Genomic DNA, 18,090 nt, shown 5'->3' on the forward strand with positions numbered 1-18,090 from the left:
TCCTTGACAATTCTTTGGAATTTATAAGACTATGATAGAAATGAATGTGTTCCCACATCTATGAAATAAAATCACAAACATCAGAATATTAATTTCTTTATTAAGGATAACCTATGCTTACTGTGCGTTTAAAGATTTACAACCAATGGAACATTATTTACATGCAGTTGACATTCTGAGAGGATACAAACCAAGTCTTTTTAGAAATTGTTTGGTGTCAAAAAATGCACGACAGCTTAACCCTCCAAACACTTGCAATAAAAAAAGGTTGTCCTCCGCCAATTACATTCCCTTAAAGAATGCAAAAATTGCATTGATAATGCATTAACTATGATTACATTGGAAATATCTAAAACCTGAGTCAAACCTAAGTAAGCTCTTAATAAAAAAGATTATTTACCTTAAAATTAATATATTAGTCAGTGGACAATATAAAGCATATGAACAAAGCTCCGAAACACTGACTCTTAACTTGCTGCTGTACATTGATTAGACACCATGCTGCATTTTAGGATTCATTACCACCCACCCCAAATTTTGTTTATTTACTGTAGTTAATCAAACGTAACATGTTCCACCCATTCCTGTGGGGGGCTCTGTACTCTAATATTTATTTACAGAGCATTGCCATCTGACCTTCATTTTATACCCAAGCCGACATGTTGAACAACCAAGAATATTATTAATATTCTTCATCTCAGGACAGAAGAGACCTCCTTCTCACACCCTCAATTTGTTTTAAATGTTAAAAGTTCTGGAACATCAAGATTGAATATTAAAATCTCTGAACATATTGCATGATCTTTTTTATAGCCTAATTCATATAAGCAGATGTAATTGCTGCACTAAACTCTTAGTTTTATTTAAAGATTGCCAAGAGGACTTTGCTGTTATATTTTTGTAATGTTAATATTTTTAGGCTTCTTAGTGTACTTTGTGCCAGCCATGAGCCCCCATAGCATTTTCCTTGTAATTCTCATTACAAATTCTCTGGTAATGTTATTCATGATTTGCCATGCCTTCTATTTTTAAGACATTGAGTTTGGGACCACATATTTTAACCATGACCTAAGTATATTGAAGGTTTCTCCATTATAATTTTTCATGATTGCACATAAGGCAGGAGTTGCTTAAGGCAAATGACAATGTGCCACCTAGGATGAGACTAGCTTGCACTGTGAATTGTCCCACAAATTTTGCATCTGATGGCTAACTTTCCTGAAATATAGGGAAATGTTATGAAATGTGGCAGCTTTCACTGATATTGATCTCCCATTTGAAACAAAAAAGTTCTATTGAAACTTTTTTTAAAAAACTAGCATAGAAATTACTCTTGTCTCAAAGGAAAGGGCTTTCATTAGGTTAAAACCAAAGGAAATTTCATGTCGGACTATTCAAATGCAACACCATACAGAAATGTGCTGACCTTTACCCAAATATACCTAGATAAGTTATTGTGAATTAGCAACTCTATTTCCAAGTTCAGCAGCTCTACTTTCCATATCTAGCAGACAATTTACAAGTTAATACAAAACACCCCACAGTGTAATAATGTCCTGCATTTAGAACCTCTGTTTTTGATGTACTGGAATACATGTAAAGCAGGCCCATTCACACGTAAGTGAGAACGCAGAAAAATACTAGGGTATGTATATTTTTAAGTGTGTTCAATTGTCGCAGTTGCGGGTAGAGCAAATATTTCATCAGTGACCTATGGCAATATAAGCTTAGTTCCAAGCAACAAAACATTTTTTTCACTTAGCGCATTACATTAGGTTTCCCAGAATATTATTTTATGTTCAGCTTAATGAAATGCCTTTATTTAAAATGAATGCCCAAAGTTGTCACTTACTGATTAAAAAACCCCCCAGCAGATACATTAATTGATGGTTTGCTACAGGTACTTTTCAAGTCAGGTTTTTTGTTGACATGAGATTGGAATGCACTATTTTCATCCCTTCATTGTAGAATACAGGTAGAGAGATTTTAAAGTAAGAAATGATCAAATGTACACCAAATTAGGACAGGTCTAGACATCTTAACTTGTGGCCAGTTTGCAGCTCTTCTAATAACACAGAGAATACCAAAAGTCATATCTTGGGGAGAAGAAAACTCTTCTGATCAACTGTAGTAATGGATGTTGGAACTTCTCCCAATAATACTTATTTATATAACTCTGAATGGATTGCTGCATAGCTGCCTTGTTTTCAGCCACTGATCAGAAGAGTTCTCACTGCCAACACAGGATGTTTAGTTGACTTGCTGTTAGGGAATCACTTGGTTGAATTTTTGCCAAGACTGAACAAGTTACGGATGTCACACAATGCTTGTTTGATGTTCTTTCCGAAACGATGGGAATTCTAAACAATAAACAGAGTAAGAAATCCATATTTAGTTACATGGAACTCTCATTATTATATAGTTCATAGTGTGTACATACATAACATAGATACAAACAAACCAGAGAGAGTAATATGATAATTCATATTTATATTCTGTCAATTTTTCCCTTTTCTTGTGAGGAATCCTATTCGGAATAAGTGAACTTCCCTTAAAAAAAGGGGAAAGTTGGCAGCTATGCCCGCAGCAGCTTTCTGTTTTTTCCAAAAATCTGCTCCAGATGCCCCCCAACCCTCCAGAACAGACTTGGAGGGAGTTGGGGAATTGCCAAAAATTGCCTCCCTCCCTGTTCTGCTGATGGATCCTTTCAGCAAAGTGACGTCCACTGGATTCCACCATCTATGTGTTTTGAAAAACAATTTCTTAGATACATATGTAATTTCCTACTGGTGAAAAAAAATTGCCAGAAACTGGTTTCACCTTAACAGTAATATTGGACTATGGAGATATAATGCAATACATAGTAGGAATCATTCTTTTCTTATAAATGAGAACCTGCCGATAACAATACAAAGTCTACAGGTAAATATATCAAGTAATTCACACCATACAAACACAGGAGGGGTTTATATGTGCAGGTTTTCAAGTGAATGATTTACTTCTCTTGATACATATTTGGGGAGGAGAAGGAGGGGGAGATATTAACTGTTTGCTATTACTTCTTTGCTATATTTGTTTTACAATATCAGTCTGCTCAGAGCTGAAACACCACAGTAGCTTAGAAGAATTTTTGTTGCTCCTTAGACAGAAGTCTCATTGATATGTGGTCAAGAACAAAGAAGATTAAAATGTTTCTTGTATCTGATTCTTTTCTTTGTTTGCAACATACTGTGACTAGGTTGCATAGTTTGATTTGTGGAAGGATGGGACTGCATTTGTGCAGAAAGTTAAAGGACCTCTAGTCCCCACAAACTCCATAAAGTCAAGAAGGCCTAATGAAAATTAATGTGCCTTGACCAACAGCAGTGAATCCAAATCTCCTGTGATACTGTATACAAGGCAACATAAAGAACACAGCATATTTTAAAAAACAGCATCAGGTTTAAAGAGATAACATCAATTCAACTGTCAGAGAAAAGGCTTCTCTAAATGTAACTAAACATATGAAGCATTATAATCTATGCAGAAGTTCTAGTAAATGTAACTGATTACAGTTAGTAGCAGCATCCATTCTGCACCAGGATAGCTGGGACAAGCCAACAACATGGTTGAGCAAGAAACTGTGCAAATAAGGAGAAAGGTCAAGGACATTTTGGATAATGTGAGGATATATGAACAAAGGAAAAAGATTTGTAATAGCACTGATTGGATCAATCTGGACAATAGTTTGGAGAGATGGAACAACTCTCATGGTATGTGAGCCTGTGACATACTCCAGGATCTTCTAACCTGAGACATTCTGTCTCCTAAGACAGACCAGTTCTGAAGCTTCGGAGGAAATATAACAAAATAATATACAGTGGTGCCTCGCAAGACGAAATTAATTCGTTCCGCAAGTCTCTTCGTCTTGCGGTTTTTTCGTCTTGCGATGCACGGTTTCCCATAGGAATGCATTGAAAATCAATTAATGCGTTCCTAGGGAAACCGCCTTCAGACCAGGCTGAAGGCTGGGGGGGGGGCAAGGGCTTTTCTTCCCACCCCCAGCATTTTAAAAAACCCTGGGACAGCGGAGGACTTCTCCGCTGTCCGGGGCGATCTTAAAATGCTGGCGGGCGGCATTTTATAATCGCCCCGGACAGCGGAGGACTTCTCCGCTGTCCGGGGCGATTTAAAAGCCCCTGGGAAGGCAGGCAGGGGGGACAAAGACTTTCGCCCCCTGCCCGCCTTCAGAAGGTGTTCCCGCCCCCCGCCCCGCTTCGGAACAGCGTTCCAAAGTGGGGCGGCTGGGGCAGGTGTCCCCGCCCCGCCTCCCCGCTTCGGAACAGCGTTCCAAAGTGGGGCGGCTGGGGCAGGTGTCCCCGCCCCCCCTCCCCGCTTCGGAACAGCGTTCCGAAGTGGGGCGGCTGGGGCAGGTGTCCCCGCCCCCCCTCCCCGCTTCGGAACAGCGTTCTGAAGTGGGGCGGCTGGGGCAGGTGTTCCCGCCCCCCCCTTTGGAACAGCGTTTTAAAATGCTGGGGGTCGGGAGCGAAGCGCTGCCGACCCCCAGCATTTTAAAACCTCCCTGGGACACGGGGAGATTTTAAAATGCTGGGGGTCGGCAGCGCTTCGCTCCCGACCCCCAGCATTTTAAAACCTCCCCGGGACACAGGGAGATTTTAAAATGCTGGGGGTCGGCAGCGCTTCGCTCCCGACCCCCAGCATTTTAAAACCTCCCCGGGACACAGGGAGATTTTAAAATGCTGGGGGTCGGCAGCGCTTCGCTCCCGACCCCCAGCATTTTAAAACCTTCCCGGGACACAGGGAGATTTTAAAATGCTGGGGGTCGGCAGCGCTTCGCTCCCGACCCCCAGCATTTTAAAACCTCCCCGGGACACAGGGAGATTTTAAAATGCTGGGGGTTGGCAGCGAATGCTTCGCTCCCGACCCCCAGCATTTTAAAATCTCCCCGGGACAGAGACTTCTCTGCTGTCCCTTGGAGATTTTAAAATGCTGGGGGTCGGCAGTGAACGCTTCGCTCCCGCCCGCCAGCATTTTAAGATCGCCCGGGGCAGGCGGGGGGGAAGGCAGGCGGGGGGGAGCAAAGACTTTTGCCCCCCGCCGGCCTTCAGAAGAGGTCCTCTTCTGAAGGCCGGCTGTGGGCGAAAGTCTTTGCTCCCGACCGCCAGCATTTCCCTATGGGCTTTCATCTTGCGATGCAAGCCCATAGGGAAATTCGTCTTGCGAAGCGCCTCCAAAACAGAAAACCCTTTCGTCTTGCGGGTTTTCCGTCTTGCGAGGCATTCGTCTTGCGGGGTACCACTGTAACATCACAAAGGACAGCAAATTGTACAATACTGCTAAAACTATGAATGATGACTGCTCGGTACAAGCAAAATATTTGCATATTTATCAGGAACAGAAAACCATAGTATCCATAACAGATATAGTCTAGAAAATATGTAGCTTATATTTTGAAAAATCTGTTGGGTTATTTTTTTTAACTTTTAGATTCAATCTTCTGCTAGACAAATATTGAAAAATATCCCAAACACGATTCTCTCTAACAGAACACTAGGCCTATTAACTGAGTGTACAGAATGCTCTGGACTTCAGACACTTACTGTTTCAGGGCAAGAAAATTTGCTGGATACATGGAAATTGATAAGATTATCACCCACGATTATATATGAGACACCATAACCATCATCAGCAACCTGTGGAAGAAGCATTTGGAGTGTGTTACTATACATTCATGTAAAAGCCTCTAATGATTTATCTTTTAAATTCCTCTTAAGAAATGGCCCATAGTAGAATAGACTTTGTTCAGATGTAATGATCAACTATGATTTATTGTTACAGGAATGAGCCTAGTTGAGCCTTAGACTTGCATGCTCTCCCCTCCTCCCTTGTGGCACAGCCACAAACAGATGTGAAGCTTTCCCTTCTGTGTCCAATTAACCACAGTTTAGCATGTTATGTGCACCATAAATAGTGGTTAATATGAACCACGGTTTATTAAAATAAGCCAATTTCATCAAGGTTTGAACTTAGCTTGATTTGGTAATCCATAGGAAAGAATAGTTGCAGTTTGTCTGGGTTCAGAAGAGATGCTAAACACGTCTGATCTTTTCCTTGACTGTGCCAGAAAAGAGGGGAGGGGGGAGTGCCCCAATTCAAGACTCACCTGAGTACTTTCCCATCATGATAAGATGGTTCTAGAACACCCTGGGCACATAGAATCATAGAGTTGGAATAGACCACAAGGGCCATCGAGTCCAACCCCCTGCCAAGCAGGAAACACCATCAGAGCACTCCTGACATATGGTTGTCAAGCCTCTGCTTAAAGACCTCCAAAGTAGGAGACTCCACCACACTCCTTGGCAGCAAATTCCACTGTCAAACAGCTCTTACTGTCAGGAAGTTCTTCCTAATGTTTAGGTGGAATCTTCTTTCTTGTAGTTTGGATCCATTGCTCCGTGTCCGCTTCTCTGGAGCAGCAAAAAACAACCTTTCTCCCTCCTCTATATGACATCCTTTTATATATTTGAACATGGCTATCATATCACCCCTTAACCTCCTCTTCTCCAGGCTAAACATGCCCAGCTCCCTTAGCCGTTCCTCATAAGGCATCGTTTCCAGGCCTTTGACCATTTTGGTTGCCCTCCTCTGGACACGTTCCAGTTTGTCAGTGTCCTTCTTGAACTGTGGTGCTCAGAACTGGACACAGTACTCCAGGTGAGGTCTGACCAGAGCAGAATACAGTGGCATTATTACTTCCCTTGATCTAGATGCTATACTCCTATTGATGCAGCCCAGAATTGCATTGGCTTTTTTAGCTGCCGCGTCACACTGTTGGCTCATGTCAAGTTTGTGGTCAACCAAGACTCCTAGATCCTTTTCACATGTACTGCTCTCAAGCCAGGTGTCTTGTATTTGTGCCTCTCATTTTTTTTGCCCAAGTGCAATACTTTACATTTCTCCCTGTTAAAGTTCATCTTGTTTGTTTTGGCCCAGTTCTCTAATCTGTCAAGGTCGTTTTGAAGTGTGATCCTGTCCTCTGGGGTGTTAGCCACCCCTCCCAGTTTGGTGTCATCTGCAAATTTGATCAGGATGCCCTTGAGTCCATCATCCAAGTTGTTGATAAAGATGTTGAATAAGACCGGGCCCAAGACAGAACCCTGTGGCACCCCACTAGTCACTCTTCTCCAGGATGAAGAGGAACCATTGATGAGCACCCTTTTGGTTCGGTCAGTTAGCCAGTTACAAATCTGTAACCTGAGGTACCACTGTACTATTACTGGGCTGTGGGGGCATTTGGTTTAATAGAATGACAATTTACCTAAGACCATACAGTAAGTTCATAAGCTAAAATTGAAATTGCGGACTCCGCGGCTAACAGTTCATTTGCTTTGCCATTACACTAGCTCTTTTCCTCATAGTCATGGTCCTATGACTTGCTGTGTCAGCTCATGGAATGCTTGGGATGCTGTGTGCCATGCCAGTTTGAGGATAATAAGTTACACTGAAAGTGTTTTTGCTATACCAGGTAGGTATAACTGGCAGAAGTGTACTTAGGGCACTGGGGCTTGCCTCTCTTAAAGACAGAGACCATTCAACTTACAGGTCCAAACCCTCCACCGCTGGATTCCATTTCAGGGTTCTTATTCAGATCAATATGCTGTTGGGGTGTCTGACTGGTTGAAAGTCTCCAGGGTTCTGCCAAAACCTGAGAAAATAATCAGAACAGCACAGTTAGCAAGGGATGTAGTTCTACCAAACAACCCATTCCTTCTTCTATAAATATTTTCTTCTTTTGAAGCACTGGGTCTACAGTTTCCTAGTGGAAGCATGTCAGCAAGCAATTGTACTGTCACAATATTCCAATGTGCACCAGAATGAATGGAGATCATTAATTTTATTACTTCCTATGCCACTTTCATGCCAAAATGTCTTCTGATTACACATCAGTGTGACTGGTATATTATAGGACATGTCAAAGCTCTTTGACAAAGAAGCGTGCTTTAGATTTTCACATGATGAGCAACAGAGAATGCTGCCCATTAAAACTATGCTGTGCTCCAGCATGAATGTAATTCTGCCACTGAGCAGGAGCATTCGTGAAAATGGTGCTTTGTGGAAGATATTGAATACAGCTAGGTTGTTGTGCATGTGTGTATGAACCATTGCACCACCAAAAATTCCTGTTCCCAACTAGCAATACTAAGATAGACTTAGGGTACAACAGCTCACAGAGCTCTCTCAATATTGAATATATTTGTAATCCTTGTTTGGAAATTTTTAAAAAACATTTAGGAAGCTGTTTTATATTGAGTTAAACTATTTGTCCATATGGCCCACTGTTGTCTTTTCTTTTAAATGTTTATGAAAATATATTTATTTATTGATCATATAATTATGAAACGTAAATCAGTTGTTTTAAATTAGGCCTAAATTACCTTTAAGACCCACAAAACTAGTTTCCTTCTATGCTTCAAAACATCCAGAAACATGGCAATTCTTTGTATGTCAACCAAAAAATACAGTTCCCACTTCTTATGTGATCAGTAACACATTATATCACTACTCACCTCCTTAAGGAAAGGAGATTCAACTGCGAGGTATTTGGACACCACATAAAGGCAGAAAAGGTGGCGATCAATGCCGGAACCAGTCATGGCAAGACGATACAAGTGCTGATGATTATCAGCAGCAGCCTTGAACAGAGCACGCTTCTTTTCAATCTGAGGATTAAGGGAGGGAAAATTCAAAATGTTCATTTGAAAATAGCATTAGAGTACCTGAAAGCCTAGAAAAAGGCAGAACATTATGGGCACACAGAGGCATGCAGAGCTCTCTTTTAGCTTCCTCCGCCTTCAGTATCCTACTGCTACAGTATCCTATCACACTGCAAATGCTTTTTTTTAATTCCAGGGATGTTTTGGTAACCCTGTTGAAATTCCTAATAAAGGGTAGTAGTAGGGACCAGGGAGTAGGGAATCATGGAAGGGTACTGTTGTACATATACAGATATCTATGTACTTCTCTGGATTGCAAAGTCAACTAGCAAAATGAATGGTATGTTGACTTAATACATTAATGGATCTCTTCATAAATTAATGGATCCTTTCATATTTCAGAGTAAAAGTCTGAAAAAATGTCCACATCAGTCAGTATGACTGTGATATTTCAAGACAGTCTCTCAAACTTTGGATTGGTTTGGAGAATATGGACAGTTCTTATGTAAAATTAGGATACTTGTGTATATTGGACACAGACCAATGCAAAATAATTCAGCTATTATAGGGTTGCCATATTTTAAAAGTGAAAATCCAGACACAAATTTGTTGAGCTTCTTTTCAGTGAATTCTGCCTAGACACTGTTTGTATGGCAACTCTAATCTATCAAAACTTTATCCTGGTGACTACAGATTTGTCATTATACAGTAAAACATTGATACATCCTTCTATAAATGCAACTATTATTCAATATTACTAAAAACTTTAGGGCTTCACATAGGGCCTCTATGAAGTCAGTCACATTCCATAACCTTGGAATGATTGGCAGAATTTTAGTGCACATGCCAATTTTTAAAATATTGTATTACAGAAAATGTTTGAAATCAATTCATAGCTTATATTTTGCACTTCCATGGCGTAATGAATACTACTTTTTTTCTCCACCTACTATTTGGAATAAGACACCAATAAAAAGAAAGCATTGATTTAATGTTGCTTGACACCCATTATTAACACATGACTGTTTAACTGCTTTAGAAATGAAAATGATTTCCATAACCAATTTTACTATTGAAAACAAAACATCTTGAAGGAGTCAATGCTTGGGATCATGAGTCTGATTTAACAAAATAGCTGTACTAGTGGGAGTTCCCCTTCCCTCATGCCCCACATCATCTCTGGGAAGGTTGGGAGAACTCTCCAGAACAGCTTATGGGGAGAGGGGAAGCAGAAATACTTGCACTGACAGAGCAACTATATTGGCATGACGTTGAATTCCAATTGAGTCCTAATATAGAAACATGTGGTTTTTTCCAGTTTTCTCAGCTAGAGCATTTCATCACTGACCACCAGATGGTGCAAATCAGAAATGTTTGTTTTCCCATCCTTGATTTCACACTTATAGTAGCTTACAAATGTCTATTTCAAGATGCTTTATTTCAGAAAGGAAAAAACACACGCAGCATAAGATAGAATGCTTATAATATTTAATATGCTCTGTCTAAAAGAGGCGAGGCATATTTCAGATAAAGGTAAAAGTTGGATTTTGCTGCAGCAGAATTTCTTATTATTTTCTTGTATTCCTTACAGTTTCTCCGAACAATGGCTCCATATGGCCTGATGGCGCCATTGTAACTGCTATGATGGATAAGAAAGCAGCAATATTTGTTTCCCAAGAAGCTGCATGCAACTGTACATAAAAATAAAAGCAAAACTATAATTGATTGCTACATTAAACTCCATTAAACTCACACTTTCAGTTGGATCATCCATAGCTTGCACAAATTTGCATGACTGGACAGTACATGAACGAACTGTTTCTGTTCTGCCTTCTCTGAATAGGCGGGTCATTGATGCTTCATATGTTAAACAGAATTTCCCCATGTCCTAAAAATAATTCAGAGAGAGATTTAGATGCAAGCAGCAAGTTCAAGCCCTGAGAAACACTGGGTACATGCGACATATGCTGAATTAACATAAAGAATCCACAACCTAAAAATTATGCACCAAATTAATGACAAGGACTCGTTTATAGTGTTGCTCTTTGTTCTGAGCATCTGATGGAAATATTATTTCCCTCAATGAGTTCTGTGTTCTCAATGATCTCTGTTAGAAGACTGGCAAGCGACACATTAGCTGAGTGAGTACCTGCAGAAAAGTATGTGTGCATTGTGTATGTGTCCATCTCTCATACATGCACACCAGCTTCATGGATGTGTGCAGAAAAATATATGGCGCATGTATGTGTATTAGCACATATCCCACATATTGGTGAGATGCCATTATGCACCCAGTAAGCAATACCTTGCATCACTCATGTCAGTGTGATATTCTACATGGCTGCATGGAACCAGTTTCCATAAACAGAGAAAGAACATGCATGTGTATGTAGGAAGACTTTCAGCACCATATTATGTTTCTATTGAGACAAAGTATATCCAGTAGGGCTTAGTTTACAAAGGAGTATACTGTCAGCCCTCTAAACTAGAGTTCCCTAGCTTCTTAGCTTTTCTTCATTAGGAAAAGCCATTACTACTCGGATGTTTGTCTACTGAGAAGTAAGTCCTATTGAGTTCAACGGGGCTTGCTTAAATCTGCACTGGATTGTCCCTGCAGTTGTGTTTTCCTGCATTCTTTCCAGATCTGCCATGTGCTTTTTGAGAACTGAATTCCATGTTAAGGATCTTCAAGGAGGAACTCTCTCAAAAACATTTTCAAAACCAAGGTATGCAATGCTGATTAGATCACTCATGTAAACATGCTTCTTCAAACCTATGATTCATTGAGAGCTATGAGAGTAAGACTTGGCTTTTTTGAGAAAGCATAAGCATGGATTTGACAAAGGCATAGGTTATTAATAATTTTGCAAGGAATGTGAGTTACAAAATTATTCTAGGGATCCATAAATCTCTTTACTGATATTTCCATACTAGCTTTCCCACACAGAATTAGCCATCCTTTGTTAACTACCTTCTAATGGAGCAGTCTGGTGATGTTAATGTCAAAGCACTGCATCCCAGTATTTTCTGTGATGTCATGTTTCTGCGACCTTATTTGTGACTTTTTAAATACAGTACAATGCAACAGCAGTCCCAGCCTGTCCAGTGTAGGCAGGTGAAGCACCTTGAATGTGTTTCAGAAAAAGACTGCCGTTTGCAGATTCAGCCCATTTTATTTCTTGCTTTTTGATACTGCTCGCAGATAAGCGATGAACTGCTCCTTAAGTTTCTGTTCCTGGGGAAGGAGACAGTCGCAGCACTTTAATTACTAGTTTCCTTGCATTATTATTTTCTCATTTATAATGCATTCTTTCATGAAAGAGAAATGAAAGGAAACCATTATTTAAAGTGCACACAAACACAGAGATAGATATTTCTTTTATAAAGTATCTCATACAGAACACCATGCTGAGCATACTTACCCGGTAATGAGCAAGCTGCAGGGCAAGTTGCACAAATGCATCAGGGCTAGTCTTTGTTTTCTTCATCAATCCTTTCCCAAATGTGTCAAAAGGAAAAGAATGGAAATCCACATCCTCTGCTAGAGGCCTTGCCACGGCCAGGGACCTCTCAATCACTTCTTGGCACTAAACAGTAGCAAGTGTTACATTACAAAAATAGTTCCACGCATTTTATATTTTTATTTTTATTATTCATTACCCACCCTTCACCCTGAGGTCCCAGGGCAGGTTAAAACACAGCATTTAAAACAGTTTAAGAAGATGAACATTTAATATTTTTGTTTAGCAATTTAATTTTGATTTGGAGCTTAGTTTCAAAAGCAACAGTTTCCTGCGATTCACACAAATGGAACTTTGCCATGAATCTAGTAAAAATTCTAGCATGGAAAGATTTATTAATTCTCTATTGTTCTGAATATAAAACCAGCATCACTTAAAATAAAAGAAATGTTTCTAGTCACCTGCCCCTCACTCCTAACCCCATTCTATTTACCAGTGCTGGACAGTTCCATTAGTTTGTGGTACGAAAAGATAACAAAAAATTAAATAGCAAATGCATTTCAAATATATTTTTATATGAATTCTGAAAAATGTTATGAGTGTACAAACAAATTGTACTACTTAAAAAGTACAATTTTGAAAAATGTTACTGAGTTACGCCAACAAATGTTGTCAAACACAGTTTAAATGAAGCTTTTAACTGGTTTTTAAATGGTTTTCTTTTGATTCAGTGCTTTTTGAATATGGCAACTTGTTTCATTAGTGTGTGTGTGTGTGTGTGTGTGTGTGTATGTATAAGTGATTGGTGTGTTTTTTAGCTAAATCGTGTGTTTTTTAATTCATGTTGTAAGTTGCCTGCACTGGGAGAAAGGCAGGATATTAATTAATTAATTCAATAATTTCTGTGATCTGCATTTGAAAACATATTAAAAAATAACAAGAATTATAATGTGCAACACTATTGGGTTTTCTTCCTAGCAGATCTCATGAAAATACATCTCTTGATTAATTTAAGTCCTAGCTAGACAATAGCTATCTTTACTGAAAAATGGACAGATGAGCACTTCAATCAGCAGGATGAAAGTTGCAGTATTGATCCAGAAGTGGCTTTGCACTTACTTCTTCAGGGATTTCCCACTGCAGTCTGGTAGGCATAGGAATGCCTGAAATAGCTTCTCCTTTGCAATGGCCATCTTCGGTGTAGCCCAGCTCAAGACAGTCGGAGGACATCACATTCTGGGAATGAGTTCCGGGTTGGAAGAGGGAAGCAAGGAAAGCACATCATTACATGCACCATAAATACACTGTTGTAGAACATGTGCTTAAATCACTATAGAAAACCTCTGAGATTAAAAAAAAAAGGATATAGAGGGGAAAAGAGGATCAGCACCCTTGTTATTGCTACTATTTTACAAAACTTATTGTACCTTGAGTTGTTTAAAATTGCCAACCTTGCCTTTCAGCATTTGATACTTATCTGCATTTAAGTGCACTTAAATCTCTTCTGATTGTTACTCGGATAATTTTGGGGGTGAATATATGTGCACGTTAAAGGTGACCACCCCAGAAACCGTGAAATGGATGCAAACACTGGTTGAGAGAACTCCCGATTCACCATTCAAGCAGGCCACAAGGTTTGCTTTAAGGGCAGAAATGTACCAGTCTGTGCTGGAACATGGGAACAGAAGGCTTAGAAAGGCTTTAGTCAAGTTGAAACCATGCACCAGGCTGAAGAAGATACAAGGTTTATTAGTAGCTCTGAGTGACCTCCTTGAGACTCCGACACACTGATAAGGCTTAGGACACACTGATAAGTCAATGCCTAAAACAATGGAAAACTGTTTCTATGTTTACCCTGTGGCCTATCATTTGCCAATACAGAACGAATTTTAGTTGTTTGCTTGGGGGTTGGGGCGAATAAAGGAATCTGAGCAACAAAATGTTTCACAGACATTAGGGAACAGAGATAAGTGGTATTTTCTTCTTTTGACTTCATCTAAGCTTCGTCTTAGTTGTACAGAAGAAGGCTTTTCTAATGTATTTTTGTGCTGTAACTTTTCTCTTCTCTGGAACACAGAGAGAAGAAAAGCACTTTTAGATTCCATGCCCACTGCTTGCAATAATGTTACACTGAGCTAAGCTTTTTAAGTACTGTACCACGTTTAATTTTGGTTTGCCTCCACTTTGAATATTCACACACTCACCTCCCAAAGATGGCCAACAATAGGAGCATCTGCCCAAGAATGTTCCGTATTCAGGCCCATTTTAGCATTCTTAAACACTACAAGAGTGAATGACTTGTCAAACCACCTATAAGAGACAGAAAGTTCCCACAACATTGTGTTAATGAAAGTTATACCTTTGCAAATACAGACATGCTATTCACCTAAAAAGAAAAGTTAGATTTACCATACATTTATAGCAGCAACTTCAAAGTGAAATGAGTAACGAACGCAAGGTTGATCAGTATGAAATAAGAACTTGTGAAACTTAACATACATGATATGAAAGCCATGTAGGCTCTGGGCAGCTGAAATGAGCAGCTGCATCACATATTACAAAAAAATAAAAAGCAGGTAAGATTAGTTAACATAGCAAAATAGTTTGTTTTATCCAAGTTTTACAACAGGCAAATCTACAACACATTCATTCCCTCTTCCCAGGAAGTGTATTCTGCGGTGTAAGGGGCTAGGGAATTCTTAGTACCCTCACCAAGAAGGTACAATCCCTGGCAATCACTGAGAGAAACTATGTAGTTATATGTATGAAACACATATTTGTAAATAAATATCCAGGGGCACTTCACTAAAGGTTAGAAATGTGACATTCATCAAATGCTTAAAAAAGAAAATCTAGAGCTAAGAAAAATATCACAAACACATCTCATCTTAAAAAAAGAGAGAGAAAAGAAAAGAATTATTGATTTAAATATTTTAATGGTCCTTAAGTAAAATATGTAACAAACTATATTAAAGTAAGTTATGCCTTTCATACACATGGCACTGAACAAAAAAACTGTTCTGTTTGTGCCATTTTGATTCTCAGTGTAAGAGATAATACAGTAAGCCCACAACTTAGGTTAGGGTTATGTTCCAACGATTGCACCTAAAGCCAAAACCATGTGTACATTCAAAACACATTGGGTTTAATGGAGAGTGGGATTGCTAATGTCATTTCCCCCAGAACCCCACCCACTTTCCACCCCCATTCATTCATTCATTCATTCATTTAGTCAGGTATGTAAAGCTGACTGTGCACAAGTTAAATGTGTGTAAGCTGTGGGCTTACTGTATCAAAGTTCCAGCATAAAATATAAAGCTACCACTATGTATGAACAAGGCAAGCGGGACACATATATAGAAAAGCGAAAGATCATGTCTGCTTCCCACACCCCAAAATACCTGTCATAGCATTTGCCATGTAGAAGTGCCTTTGCATAGGTGTCCATTGATGTCACTGGATCCTCTTCCCTGTAACCCTGAGCAGTGTCATCCAAAGTCACAAAGAAAGCTGCCTTTTCAACAGCATCCAAAGACTGCTTGTTCTTTCCGCGGGCAAAATATGTCTGGCGAGCCTTAGCCCAAGGTACTCTGCCAGAAAAATATAAACAGAGACATTATGCCAAGTCAGTGAATGCAACTAACCTTACTACCACCCTCTTTTAAATCAGATTTAAAGTAGTGCAGGGAAAAAAGAAGAACCAACACACTCTGAAGGTGAAAAATGCAATGTCCACAGAGAGTGAAGTCTAAAATGGAAGGTGCACACAAGCTCTCTCAAGTTTATATGGACGCACTATTCAGTGGCTTAAAATATGATAGTGTCTCTGGGCAGGTTCAGATGACCTTTATCCCTAGAACTTCTGTGTGCAGAAAGTTCAAGCACATGTCTCAGCCTTCTGAGTCTCCAGCCCTGCTCCTCTAAAGATGCACAGAATGCTACCTGAACACAATGATCCCATGCTCAATGTGGAATCTCCCTATCCATGCATTACAAGCCTGAGATCCACAGATGGCAAGTACTGGGTCCTCAAAACATTACAAAATTGTCCAGACCACTAAACACACTGTATACTTGCCCTCCCAAGAAATATCACTGGGTATACCCAGCAAATTCTACAGTGCAACTATTAATAAATTGTTTGTAACCCTCCTCAGCTTGAGAAGCCCAGATACACTGTGCTAAGATGTCAGTCAGTCCATCTTACAATAGTATAAATACAAAAGCACTTGAAGACTATATGGAACAGACTATACAGAATAATAACAGGGATAGTCAGCAAACATTTAGGCAGCTATAGACGAACATGTGTTTGACCAAGCTGCGGGAGGCAGTGGAAGACAGGAGTGCCTGGCGTGCTCTGGTCCAGGGGGTCACGAAGAGTCGGGCACAACTAAATAACAACAACAACAACAATAACAAGCAGAAAGACTCTTAAAGCTGAAAGTAGCCCCAAATTGTTTTCCAGTTTTGAGAAATGATTGGCAATTGTTTTGGGGTGTCTCTTAAGTTCATACCTGTCTCCTGCCGTAAGAGCAGCTAACTTCTCTTCCCCTGGCTGGGGCTCTGATTTGTCATCTAGAATCCACTGCATCTGCTGTTCAATCTCCCGGGGTTTCAGCAGTCTGCCATCATAGTACAGCCATACTTTGTAATAGCATCCCTTATGGTACACAACAATGTGCTTGCTGTCTTTTATATGCTGGATAGTGTCTAGAATTGCAACCCAAAGTTTGGAAATGAGCAAAGATTTCCGTACTGTTTAAACTTAACATCTATGGAGTGCTCAGCTCCAAACTGCATACATTATTTCATTATTTCACATCTTAAATTCATTTACGGAGTTAGGGTGTCATCCAATGATGTAGCCTCATTCACAGAAGGACTTCTGTTTTGCAATGGCACTTCGCCTCCCAATGCTCCCCATGTGCTCACCCCAAAATCTGCTCCAGAGGACTGGGGAACAGAACAGATTTGGGGAAAACATGAAGGGAGAGGGAGAAGCTCCACTGCAAAAGCATAAGCCCTTGTGCGAATGGGATGACTTCATTGGATGCAGCCCGTAGACTTACAGCTATACACTATTTGTTCATGAATGATGATATTCATGAAGAAGATGTCCAATATTAAAACAAGCACTGTGCTGTACCAAGTTGTCATTCTAAACTCTGCAATCACCTATATGTACAGGCAGCTTTCTTTTGCATAGCTCATAGTATCCAACTAACTATTCTGGAACCACAGCAGCTGAATGGAGTTAGGTGCAGCACCACATTCTAGTCAAGCACCGATCAAGACACTTGGACAGCTGAGTAGACTGTACTATGGACATTCTGACAATGAAAACATATATATTCAGAAACACACGTATCCATACTTTTACTCAAAGCTGTATCTGTATTCCTGCTTGCTATTCCCCAATAATAGTAGTAATGATTCCAACAATCACTGGTTAAGGAGAGTCCTCTCGTGTGACTTTGCCACTCTTTTTCTTTCTTTTTTACATGGAAAGTAAATGGAAGTGACCACATGGGGAAACTGTTCCCCATATCAAAGCCAGTATAGTTTTCTGTCTGACGTTTTCAAGTGTTCTCTAACAAACTTTGATATGGAGCTTGATAATATGTCCAACTACGACTGGAGGTAAAACTACATATCCTAAGATAATTTAACATTCTATGGGCTGTATTCAACTAACTCACTGTTCTAGCGTCAATGGCATTTCCCTCCCACAGGGGGATGAAACCTATCTCCTTAGTGGTACACTGAATGCAAGCCTATGTTTTTTTTACAGTCAAGGAATGTAAATGCAAGAAAATTCAAGCTATGGAAAAAAAAGAGATGCAGATATCAAACCTTCAACCAGGATGCAGTATAGTAACCGGAGAATTAACTATCACACAGAAAAAGCTTAC

At 39.9% G+C, this 18,090-nt stretch overlaps 1 protein-coding gene across 10 annotated transcripts in view; it reads right to left on the reverse strand.

The window, feature by feature from the left end:
- Positions 1 to 80: 80 nt before the first annotated feature.
- CPT1A (carnitine palmitoyltransferase 1A) overlaps positions 81 to 18,090 on the reverse strand; it is a 45,001-nt gene continuing 26,991 nt past the window's right edge. For all 10 annotated transcript variants that reach the window (XM_083480026.1, XM_083480020.1, XM_083480028.1 and 7 more), the window contains exons 10-19: positions 16,693 to 16,888; positions 15,577 to 15,765; positions 14,380 to 14,485; positions 13,295 to 13,411; positions 12,137 to 12,301; positions 10,468 to 10,602; positions 8,568 to 8,720; positions 7,601 to 7,705; positions 5,601 to 5,693; positions 81 to 2,360 (exon numbers count right to left, since the gene is read on the reverse strand). In XM_083480026.1, the coding sequence (XP_083336152.1) occupies positions 2,274 to 2,360; positions 5,601 to 5,693; positions 7,601 to 7,705; positions 8,568 to 8,720; positions 10,468 to 10,602; positions 12,137 to 12,301; positions 13,295 to 13,411; positions 14,380 to 14,485; positions 15,577 to 15,765; positions 16,693 to 16,888 (1,346 nt within the window). In that variant the 3' untranslated portion in view covers positions 81 to 2,273. The remainder of the gene's footprint in view (positions 2,361 to 5,600; positions 5,694 to 7,600; positions 7,706 to 8,567; positions 8,721 to 10,467; positions 10,603 to 12,136; positions 12,302 to 13,294; positions 13,412 to 14,379; positions 14,486 to 15,576; positions 15,766 to 16,692; positions 16,889 to 18,090) is intronic.

This window comes from Podarcis liolepis (genome assembly GCF_965112155.1).
Source record: "Podarcis liolepis genome assembly, chromosome: 1".
Classification (NCBI taxonomy): domain Eukaryota; kingdom Metazoa; phylum Chordata; class Lepidosauria; order Squamata; family Lacertidae; genus Podarcis; species Podarcis liolepis.